This window comes from Bubalus kerabau, chromosome 4 (genome assembly GCF_029407905.1).
Source record: "Bubalus kerabau isolate K-KA32 ecotype Philippines breed swamp buffalo chromosome 4, PCC_UOA_SB_1v2, whole genome shotgun sequence".
Taxonomy (NCBI): Eukaryota; Metazoa; Chordata; class Mammalia; order Artiodactyla; family Bovidae; genus Bubalus; species Bubalus kerabau.
The window spans coordinates 31,314,729-31,326,424 of record NC_073627.1 but is presented as its reverse complement, the minus strand read 5'-3'; the positions used below and the strand labels follow the sequence as shown (position 1 = coordinate 31,326,424).

At 45.2% G+C, this 11,696-nt stretch overlaps 1 protein-coding gene across 2 annotated transcripts; it reads right to left on the bottom strand.

The window, feature by feature from the left end:
• Positions 1–559: 559 nt before the first annotated feature.
• Positions 560–10,136, bottom strand: TVP23C (trans-golgi network vesicle protein 23 homolog C). Of its 2 annotated transcripts, XM_055576458.1 has the most exons (7): positions 9,980–10,136; positions 9,246–9,328; positions 7,937–8,081; positions 5,744–5,833; positions 4,457–4,588; positions 2,986–3,114; positions 560–1,722 (listed from the first exon to the last, which is right to left on the bottom strand). In XM_055576458.1, the coding sequence occupies exons 1-7, from the start codon at positions 9,989–9,991 to the stop codon at positions 1,687–1,689; spliced, it is 627 nt and encodes a 208-aa protein (XP_055432433.1). In that variant the 5' UTR covers positions 9,992–10,136; the 3' UTR covers positions 560–1,686. The 2 variants fall into 2 exon arrangements, with proteins under 2 accessions (XP_055432433.1, XP_055432434.1); XM_055576459.1 differs by lacking the exon at positions 7,937–8,081 and having other exon boundaries at positions 9,980–10,039.
• Positions 10,137–11,696: the final 1,560 nt, after the last annotated feature.

The window sequence follows — 11,696 nt, the reverse complement described above, 5'->3', positions numbered from 1 at the left end:
CATCCTTCTAAGGACACTTCCTGGAAGTGCAGCCACACAATGGCAGAAAAATCTGGGAAACACTGTCCTTGTTGCCATGTTCTGGCTAATGGGAAATGAGTAGAAGGGAAAAGCTAATAGTGGGGGATAAACAGCAGCGAACAGCAGGTGCTGCCACATTCGCGTTCCCAAATTCGGTCTGGTTTAGGATCGCAGCCTCAAATAACAACAGCTGCCTCGAGAACGACACCACTGGGTCTCCTGCTAGACTCCCAGCTCAACAGACTGACGTCGGATCTTTCAGGTTCAATAAAAACATATCTCTACACAGCGTTCACTTTCCTCACCAGATGAGTGTAAATTAATGACTTAGTAAGTTAATGATTCATAAGAAAGGAAAGGACCTTTAGAGACAAAGATTTCCTCAAAAATCAGAGACATGTCCTGATGGGTCTTCCTGCAATGAGTGGCTCCTTGGACAAGTCACTCAGTGACCTGAGGTCTCCCTCTGTCACCAATACACTGGTGTCACACAGAACAGGTTTGCCATGAGGATCAAATGAGATCACAAACGTCACAGTGCTTTGTAAACAGTAGAGTTTTATACAAATATAAAGTTATGCACCTTCAAAGCTCTCACTCCAATAAAGACACGCATTCAATTAAACAAAACATCTTCAAAAAATTTTTAACAATGTATAAATAGTCACAAAATAATCCATTGATTAAAACAAAGTTTACAGTACCTACGACAGAATTCACAGATGCCTACAGTATTTTGCAGACTGTTACATATGTTGTTTTAAGAAATACCGTTAATACAAATGCATGATTTACAATATCCCCATTACAGCAAGACAAAAAAATAGATTCGTAAAATAAAACGTCTTTTAGGCATTTACAATGCCAAGTATCGAAATAATTATTCTCACTATTACATAAGAATAATACTCTTTTAGTGGAGAAAGACTTCATTAGGCCGAGGACCACTGAAGAGCTTCTGGGGGCTTCAAAGTAAAATCTGGCTATTCTCCCCCAAAAATAAATAGAAAAGCAGCAATCCCTAGGAATTCCATGAAAATACACTATGAATGTTCCTGTTATGTTAACTGGGTCTTAAGTAAAAGACTCATCAATAAACCAAATTTTAGAAACTAGTTAACATCAACAGCTCAAGTGTGGTTTTTACCTGCCTGTGAATGCCTAGGATAAGAAGTTTCACCATGAAAGTATATATTAAGTGTAAAATTAACCATTATTTCTAACGTATACATTAGCCAAAGTGCTCACTCTTACCATGGAAGCAAAAACTTCTAAAATAATCTACAGAAACAGTACGTAAGCACAGAGAGTTTTGAGATCGACTAAGAACATCCTTCTGTGTTCTATGGACCAAGATGCAAAGGTCTCCATTTACGTGGACGTGAACACAGACACTTTAACTTAACACACAGGGATCTCACAAGACTACGGACAGACACCTATGTATACCATAAACCAAATGCTGACAATGTTTCTAGCCATACCACACCTTCAAGGCCCAAGTGCTAGAAAGAAGACAATATGAAAACTACTTTTCCTTTTTCTTAAAGTAAATTTTTAAATGGAAAAACAAAGCCCACACTCCTCTTTGCAATAGCTTCTGAGTTCTGAAGGTTCAGTCAAGACCCCGCTGGGCGGTTCCCCTTGAAAAAAGCACGCAGGCTTTCACTCTCCTGAGGAGGTCTGAGTGTCGCCAGTGGTCTGCAAGAGAGAAACAATTCCTTAATGCCAAAAGTGATTTACAAAATAAAGAAAAGCTATTTTACATAAACCACCAGATTCAAAGCACTAGGAAAACATTTCGTATTTGTCAGCAGATGCAGTTACTACATGGCCCGATTATGTTAAAAATTACTGTCATGCTGGAGAAGTAAAGCAGTGAGTCCACCCAGATGTCCAGCAAGCAGTCTCACAGGACCACAGCGTCACTGGCTGCCATGTAAGTCTACTGACCCTGTCCATGTACGTCAGGCTCAAGGTTCAAAATCTGAAGGGAAAAACCTATTGAGCGCACACTTGAAAACTACCATAAGGTGGACTTCACCCAGCAAAAGTATACTAGGACTCTGCCAAAGCCCTCAAGATGAGTCATGGCCCTGCAAGAGTCCTTGCTTTCTCCACTTCTTAACTTTTCTACAAGAGAAACCATACAGGAAAGAGCAACGAATTTCAAGAGAGGAGAGCTGGGTTAAACCCTCACTTTGAACCACTTAGCCTCTCAGGGCCTAGGTCACAAAGGTAATCTCTGGACCAGCAACATCAGCACCACCTGGGAACCTGTAAACATGCAACTGGTGAGACTGGCCTCAGGTTATCAAGTAAGTAAGAAACTTCGGGGTGGAACCCTGAGACCTGTGTTCTAGCCCTCCAGGCTATCCTGATGCAGGGCCAAGGTTGAAAACTCGTTAACTGTCCCGCGCATCATTACCTGCCCAACCTACTGCACAAATGCAAATGTGAGGCGTCACTCACACAAAGACTTAATCAATTTCCTAAAGATTTTACCAGAAACTATTTTTACCTAAGAATACTACTGATCCCACTGAAAACTCTAACTGAAACCTTCACATCCAGAAACTACAGTAATAAAATAATCTTTAATGATACAGTCTTATGTTTCTAACCTGCTCTTACTATAAACCCTAAAACCATTTAAGATACATTCTTCAAGACTGCCACCAGAAGTAATGGAAAGCAACTGAACTTCAGCTAATTTTTCTAAAAAAAAAATTATTGTCAATGAACATTTTAGTCCTCTGGTTTTAAAATAACTTCAGGACACCGACATTTTTGGAATGTTCTAAAAGCTTCCAAAGACAAAATAACTTGACCATCATCATTTCATACTTAAATATATCCCTTTAAAAACTTCAAGTATTTCACAGAAATTAAACTCTTAAAAGAGTTAGAAATCATCACTGCATTAGTCACTGACCACATCAAAATGATCCATAGAACACTTACTTGTCTTAAAAACTGCCTCCCAAGGTACGTGGTGGCCATGCTGGTTAGGTTCTTCCTGCTGCCCACTTTGCACCTGATGTAGCCATACAGGTTGGCTCCTTGCAGCACCACGCCCATGATAACCACCGCCTGGGGGAGGGCAACAATCAACAGTTACGGGCCTGACGGTGACTGACCATTCTCTCTGCCATCAATGAGACATGGAGCCCAGCTCGCGAAAGAGGAGGAGGAAGAAGCTTTGTGAAAGGTGGCAGAGACTCCTCCCGTCTCCCTTCCAGAACAGACTCATCCACCATGAGCTCTGCACTGTCCAACAAGCAGCCATCAACATGCGTGCTCTGTGTCAGACCCCAGGGTGCAGTGGCAGGACCATTCCCTCCCTACTGTTTTCCATGGTTCTGTGAGTAGACATATAAAAGCAACTGAGACCCAGAAGGAGTGCAAATATCAATTATTTCCTTGAGAAATCCCAAAGAATGGTCAAGAGAAAGATCAACAAGACCCTAATCCCACATGACTGATGTCCTTATAAGCAGAGGAGATTAGGACACTGACAAGAACAGAGGGAAGACCACGTAAAGACACAAGGAGAAGACGGCCAATAATCCAGAGAGACAGAGACCATCAGGATTGGGAGAAAACACAGTTCTGCCGTGTCAGCCCCCGGTCTGTGGGACTTTGTCAGGGCAGCCGGAGCAGACAGGTACAGCTGCACCAGGTACCTCAGCATGTGAGCTCCAGCACTCTCACCTTGAGCTGCGAGCCTCGAGTGCAGTCTTACTGCCACAAGGCCACCAGGCTGTGAGGAAGCCCCAACTACCGTGTGCAAAGTCCATGTGGGAGGCCATGGGACCTCATAGAGAGGGGCCATACCAGCCCCCAGCCACTGTCCGATCAAAAAAACAAAAGACCCCAAGCCAGAACTTCCCAGACAAGCCCCTTCCAACCTCCTGAACCAGAGAAACTGAGAGAGATGGTACAAGGACTGTTGCAGTAGATGACCAGGACAGGTCACCACCAGCATTTTCAGGAAGGACCACTGTTAGTTCCAAACGAAGCTAAGCATGTCTGGAGTATGCGGACCACCCACACCCGACAAGGTCATGGGATCAATGTGGTAATCACTGCACTGTGATTACCAATGTGGTAATCACTGCACTGTGATTACCAATGTGGTAATCACTGCACTGTGATTACCAATGTGGTAATCACTGCACTGTGATTACCAATGTGGTAATCACTTAGATGGGCTAAGTCAACACACTGCTGGGCACCTGGAGAACTGGTGAGACGGGGTCTTTCACAGGACTCTGTTTTCTGGTGCTCAGAGGAAAGCCGAGTTGAGAACCCAAACTCGGGACATACAGGATGAAGCTGCCTGTTTGAGACGGGACCCTAATGTTATCGATAAGACTGGTGGTCACCTATTGCAATTACCCACTGGCCACCTGGGTGGGTCACCGACACTCACCAACCACTTTACTCTGAAAGAGAAGAGGGCACTGAAGGCAAAGACCACCCACAGCACGGGACAGGCAACGAGTCCCAACCAGAAGATCCTTGATTCAGCCTCGGAGACGGTTTTACCCTCTTGAGCGGAGGCCTACAAAACAACACAGATTTAATAACCGAGGTTCTGTGCTATTTATTGGCAAAAAGTTAAAACATTTTTAGTGAAAAACTCCTTACCCTCAAATTTAAATAAATTAATACAGACAACCCAAGTCCCAACTTTGAACCCCTACTCCCTGCCCCGTTCAAACAGCAGATGTACCATCACTGTGATTTTTAGAACTGGTCTTAACATGCTTTGTTTTAAATCAAGAATGTTTCATTTTCAAGGCGGAGTGGACAGTCATCATCCAACACAGTAAGGGTGGCCTCTGATAGGCTTCTAGTCATGCCTCTTGCACTTACACTGGTTATTCACAATCAGCCCTTGAATAACACCTTCATGGTAAGGATTCAGTAAATCAAGGCTATGGTCATCCTGGAGACTCAAAGGTCAAGTCAGGGTCCAGGGGTCAGGACCCTGAAAATGACCACCACGTCTTAGCAATACCCAGGAATGTAAAAGGTTGTGTGCTGTTTCCCAGGTGGGTTTTATAACATAAAGATCTAGGGCTCACTGAGCACAACACTGCTTTCTGAGGAGCACTAGTCAGGGCCCTTCCAAGCAGAGGGCGAGAGATTTAACCCGTGCTGTCTCCAAGAATGTTGTCCTCTGCTGCCCAAGCTGATTCTACTACAGGGAAGCAGGCTAAAAACCCCAAACAGACCAGTGTCCCCCAGGGCTTCTGAAGGCAAAGCCTGAAGAGCAAACTGCTTCCATCAACTCAGATTTTCTATGCAGTTGCAATCCTCTTTCTTCCTTGCCCACGAACGGAGGAGGACCATGGGGGAAAGAGGGAGCCATTGGAGGCAGTTACCCCTGGCACAGCCCAGAGCCAAGCGGCTCAGAAGAGATCCTGCAGCAGCAGCCCCTAGGGGCCAGCCAGGCACACGGCATACACTCGGAGCCCAAGCCCTCTCTCATGATTCTTTCCTGGACACACCATTTTCAGCCTGAGCCAGCCAGAGAAAATGAGGCGTTCAGAAGGCCATCTAGTTTAGTGCTGCCCCACCAAGTGATCCGGGGTAGTTCTTTTATGAGTTGATTACGTCTGCATAGGTAATTTATCCTTAAATATTCAACTATTATCTACACAAAATGTATTAAATGACACGCAAGAAAACCAAAACACCAAAGGCTGTTTACCTTTCGGGACTCAAACACCCAATGGCTTTTTCCGTCTTCATCAATATGATTCCACCAGCGCAAGCCAACCATTAGTCTACCTGTGACATTCTGGTGAAGATTAACACATATACACACATTTTAAAAACAGCACCGACACATCTACTTTAACATCCTATCTTAGTGTAATATTTCACAAACAACAAATCATCAGCTTTCCATCCGTAACACCCAGTTAAGACCAGTACATATGAGGCCTGGACAAAAGAGTAACTACAATGGCCATGGCAGGCCCAGCAGGACAGAGGGGATAGGGTCGGCACATCCACAAACATCACCCTTCTTTCCCCTCGTGAGCGCTCGTCCTTTCTCTGGTTCCCTGTTTCTAAACCCGACTCTTTAGCCACTGGGACCTACTTTTGGACTGAATACTGAGTCCCTCCAAATTCATGTGCTGAACGTCTAGCCCCACAGCATCGCCCAGTGATGGTGTCAGGAAAAAGCCTGAGGGAGGTGATGAGGGTGAGATGAGGTCAAGAGGGGGGAGCCTGTGCAGATGGGATTAGTGTCCCCCTTAGAGGCAAGAGACTTTCTATCCTCTCTCTCTGCTCTCAGCTGTGTAAGAGGTGAGCAGTCTAGAATCCAGAGGAGGGCCCTCACCAGAAGCTGACCATGCTGGCACCCTGAACCTGGATTTCCAGCCTCCAGAATGTGGAAAATAAATCCCTGTTGTTTGCAAGCCACCCAGTCTCTGGTATTGTGTAAGCAGTCCATTTAATGGTTTCCCCATTCCTGACTTATTTTCATATCTCAATTATTTGTGTATCTGTAAGTAATCCTGCCACACATAAAGAGTGACTTTCTTTAAGCCTTTGTTTTTTTTTAAAGAGTTCATCAGAAAATATATATTCTGGCCATATTTCTTAAAACTCTAAACCCACAAGGTTCTAATTATTTAATTTTTAGAAATTACCAGGAAGAACTGACTAAAAGTCAAAAGGTAGTGTTCTATCTGGCTAGGCAGAAATAACATGAACAACAAAAAGAAACATTCGTCAAAACAAAACTATGACCTGGATACAGTAAACACTTTAGGACATAAAGCAACAAAAGGAATTCAAAGAAATTCAAGCCAAAGAAGACTGTACAAAAGAAGTACCTACAGGAAACAGACCTTTGTAATCTTTATTCTCTACATTTTGTGGCCTACAGAAACTGGCCACCACCAAGCCAACCACTTCTGATTATCTGTAAGAATCTAAAGATCTAAAATGGCTGGGCTGGGGGGCATGAGTAGACTTGTAACACCTTATTAGTTTTTGAATCAGTAAACACATCTCTGAAATTGCAAAACTAGTTTTTGCATTTTTTTCCCCCTGTATTCGAAATTTGAAAATTTCCAAATATACAAAAAAGTTTTACAGTGAATATGCATATGCCTAATCCTGGAGTCTACATTTCATATTGGACCACAGTGACTTCCTCACGCGCCCCTCTATCTATACAACTACCGCTCCACCACCATGGGCTCTGGGTCTATTTCTTACCTTCTCATTATCCCCTACAAAATGGCTCCTCAGCCCCAGCACTATCTGCACTCGGGGCCAGATAATTCTCTGACGTGGGGGGCCGTCCCGGCTATGCACCTTAAGGTGCCCAGCAGCATCCCTGGCCTCCACCGTGATGCCAACAGCACACTTCCCCACCCCGAGCTGTGACAACCAAAAATGTCTTCGGACAGTGACACACAACAAACACCTGCTGGGGTGGGGGGACTGGCCCTGGCTAAGAAACACTGCCCTGGAGCTCCCATGGGCGCCTTCGCAATGGTGGGGACTCCTTCAGTTATCTGTGGTCAAGCTATCCTGGGGTCTTATCTAGAAATCACACACGGCACAGCCAGAGGTGACCCCTGAAGCAAAACCAATGGTGTGGACCAGAAGCAGTATGTGTGCGGTCTGTAGCTGCTGGTCGCATTTTTGTTTGTTTCACTCTAAAGCTGGTGCAGGTTAACATAACACACAGACAAGTCAGTAGAGCGGTGACCTACTGTGGCATAACTGGCACTTTTACACAGATGAGGCCTAAGGTAACAAAAAGATAAATTAACCCCCATCGAAAATGCTAAGTGTCTTTTTTTTTTTTTTTTACTGTTTATTCATCATTCAATCTCATCATATTAAATGATTTTAAAATAAAAACAATCAAACCTACCTTGACTGCCCAAAAGTCACATGACAACAACAAGATAATTGTCACCATGCAGGCAATAAAGCTGCTGCTGAACAATTCACAGAGAAGATAGACTATAATTGCACTGACTCGAAAGAATAAATGGAAAAATGACGCCACTGGGTGTCTGAAAACCAAAACATAACAAAAGAAATGCAATTACATTTTACGACAGATACTGCAGATGTAGATGAAAATGTTTCAGCCACAGAACCATGCAGAGTCTTGTCAAAATAAAAGGTGACTTGAGGAAGAAGCAAACCGAGTAGCTCTCTTTTTTCCTAAGTCCCATTATTTGACTAGGCCCTGCTGTCACAGAAAATACCCTGTGTAAACATGACTTTACACCTCACTGACTATAAACTTTCACAAGATACATAACAAGAAACCTTACCAAGGATGGAGAAATAAGGGACACTATGCTCTTAGGACCGACTCCCATTTTCACCTGTCTAAAAAGCACTCCCTCAGAATTCCCTTCAGGCATTAAGACAAAATACCCATCAGGCAGAGTTGGTGTTTCATTAACAGCATCATTGAGATATAACCACATGCCATACAATTCACCTGTTAAAGGGTATAATTCAGTGATTTCTGGTATATTCAGAGAATTGTGCAACTATCACACAATCAGTTTTAGAACTTTTTCATGATCCCCCCGCCCCCTCCGCCTCCAAAAGAAATCCTATACCTGTGGGCAGTCACGCCCCCATTTACCCCAATCTCACCCCTCCTCCAGCCCTCGGTAACCACTAATGTACTTTCTGTCCCTATGGATTTGCCTGTTCTGGACATTCCGCATAAATGAAATCATATAAAATGTGGTCTTCTGCACTGGTATCTCTCACTTGGTGTAATGTTTTCAAGGTTCAGGTACAGTTTGATTTCATTAAGTGAATTTCTTTAGAGAGTACTAAGTTTGGAACTAAAATTTGGCTTGATGTTTTCATATTAACTGATATAAAAGATACAGTACTGAAATTTTCACAATAAACTCAAATGTAATATATCTTTAGAAACTATCTAAAAAAATGGTGTGTCCTTGGTACAAGAGTCAGAATTAAAAGCACCAGTGTTCGAATAATTGGCTTTGAAGATTTGAAAACTCAGTACTGAGTTTTCAGTAGAAAACGTGAGATGTCATCTCATCTCAGACTGAAAAGCAAGCTGGCAGTACACAATCTTCACCAGCACCGTCACAACCACTCGGCCCGGAATCCCAGTGCTGGCACCAGTCAACAGACGAAACAGCCCCAGACGCTAACCCATCCCTTGCAACTTGTCCTCATACCTGATTCTGGATTTTTTCGGTCTGTTAGTTGTCTCCTCTTCCGCGTCAAACAGTGAAACATCTTCAGTGTCGTCATTACTGTCCTGATAGGAAAAGCAAACATTCATGAGGCAAAACGAAATTCCGTCTTCCACTAGTCAACACGGAAGACAACGGAAAGACACGGTCACAGCCACCTAGAACTCACAGCCCAGGGCTCACCCTGGCTTTGTTATCACTCCGTGAAAACACCTTTCGTCTTGTAACTTATCCTGTCTCCGCGCCCCGGCCCTGGACCAGCCCTCACCCCCGCGCAGTACATTTCACCCTCCCATTCAGGGCAGGTAGCATTTCGCGTTGTTCGCAGCTCTTTCCCAGGGCCTAGGACGGTGGCCTCGACCACAGTAACCCCTCAACACGAAAACACCACCTACGATAATCTGAGTCAAAGTGTAATTTTTCCAAAAACAGGAAGATATAAACGTAAGGGCTGTAATTCGCCCTGAGGGCAGATGTGGTCACGGGAGTGGACCAAGCGCCCATCACCTCCAACGCTGCTTCGACGGCATAAACTTCACCGCTAGGCCCGGGAGGGCAACTCCTCTAATCGCATGTCCAGGGCGGCGGCCCCCTCCCCTCGCCCGTCCACACTCGGCGTCTTCGCTACTGCCCCCTTCAAACCCGGCAGGCCGGGCCCCTACAGGCCCTCACCCGGCAGGCCCAGCCGCCGCCGCCCTCTCCCGGCGCCCACTTACCTGCTGCAACATGACGGCTAGGCGCCAGCCCCACTTCCGGGAGCCACGTCAGCGCCGCAGCCTCGGGGAGGGACCGACCAGACGCGGAAAGCACTCCACCAGCCAAGAGGAGCCGAAGTAACAGCGGAAACCCGGCCCCACTTCCGCATCCGGGCTCTCGGGGGAGGAGCGAGTGGGGTGAGGCGAGCGTGAGGACTGGGCGACTCGGGGTGGGGCGGGGCCGGCTCGGGGTGGGGCGGGGCTAGCGAGTGGGCGGGGACTCGCGGACTGGTCCCAAGCAGGAGCTGAAATTAACCGTGCAGCAGAACGGGGAGAAAGTGAAGAGGAACTAAAAAGCCTCTTGATTAAAGTGAAAGAGGAGAGTGAAAAAGTTGGCTTAAAACTCAACATTCAGAAAACGAAGATCATGGCACCTGGGCCCATCACTTCATGGGAAATAGATGGGAAAACAGTGGAAACAGTGTCAGACTTTATTTTGGGGGGCTCCAAAATCACTGCAGATGGTGACTGCAGCCATGAAATTAAAAGACGCTTACTCCTTGGAAGGAAAGTTATGACCAACCTAGACACCATATTGAAAAGCAGAGACATTACTTTGCCAACAAAGGTCTGTCTAGTCAAGGCTATGGTTTTTCCAGTGGTCATGTATGGATGTGAGAGTTGGACTGTGAAGAAAGCTGAGCGCCAAAGAATTGATGCTTTTGAACTGTGGTGTTGGAGAAGATTCTTGAGAGTCCCTTGGACTGCAAGGAGATCCAACCAGTCCATTCTGAAGGAGATCAGCCCTGGGATTTCTTTGGCAGGAATGATGCTAAAGCTGAAACTCCAGTACTTTGGCCACCTCATGCAAAGAGTTGACTCATTGGAAAAGACTCTGATGCCGGGAGGGATTGGGGGCAGGAGAAGAAGGGGACGACAGAGGATGAGATGGCTGGATGGCATCACTGACTCGATGGACGTGAGTCTGAGTGAACTCCAGAGCTGGTGATGGACAGGGAGGCCTGGCATGCTGCGATTCATGGGGTTGCAAAGAGTCGGACACGACTGAGCGACTGAACTGAACTGAACTGAACTGATAACGGGGAAAGCTTCATGGTTTATCACGTGGAGATGTTGCTTGTACCTACAGGGTGTCCTTCCCATCAGTGTGGATGGCCTCAGGGCAGGTTTGGGGGCGGGGTGTTCCGTAGTTTTTGTTTGAGTGTTCTACAATGATGTGTAATCCTGTACAGCATTGCTTTTGTACTTTAAATGGTGGAAACAATTGAAAAAATAAATCTGCACTTACCAATTATCTAACTGACCCCTGTGTTCCTTCCCTTCCTTGAGAAGGTGATGAAAGGGTGTCCCTGCAGGGTGGGTACCTACTCAATAGGACATGTTATTCTTATTATGGTTTTAAGTTTAGCAGCTAAGGATGTGCTCTTGCCCCTTGAAGGAGCTGAGTTCAGGGACTTGGGGTCTTCTCTGAAACTGGGATTGTAACAGTGTTCTATCTGCTAGGCAGGCCTATGTGAAACTGCTCTTGGAAGACTCATGGAATAATGAGTAGAAGCACATTTCCTTAATTGAGGGGATTCTTTCCATACAAATCACAATTTTGTATGGCTATTGGCCAATGCTACTTTACACCTGATGTCTTAATAATGGGAAAAAAAAAAATAATGGAGAAAAAAATTCTCCAAGGAGAGAAAGGCTGTCAAACATTAGTATTCAT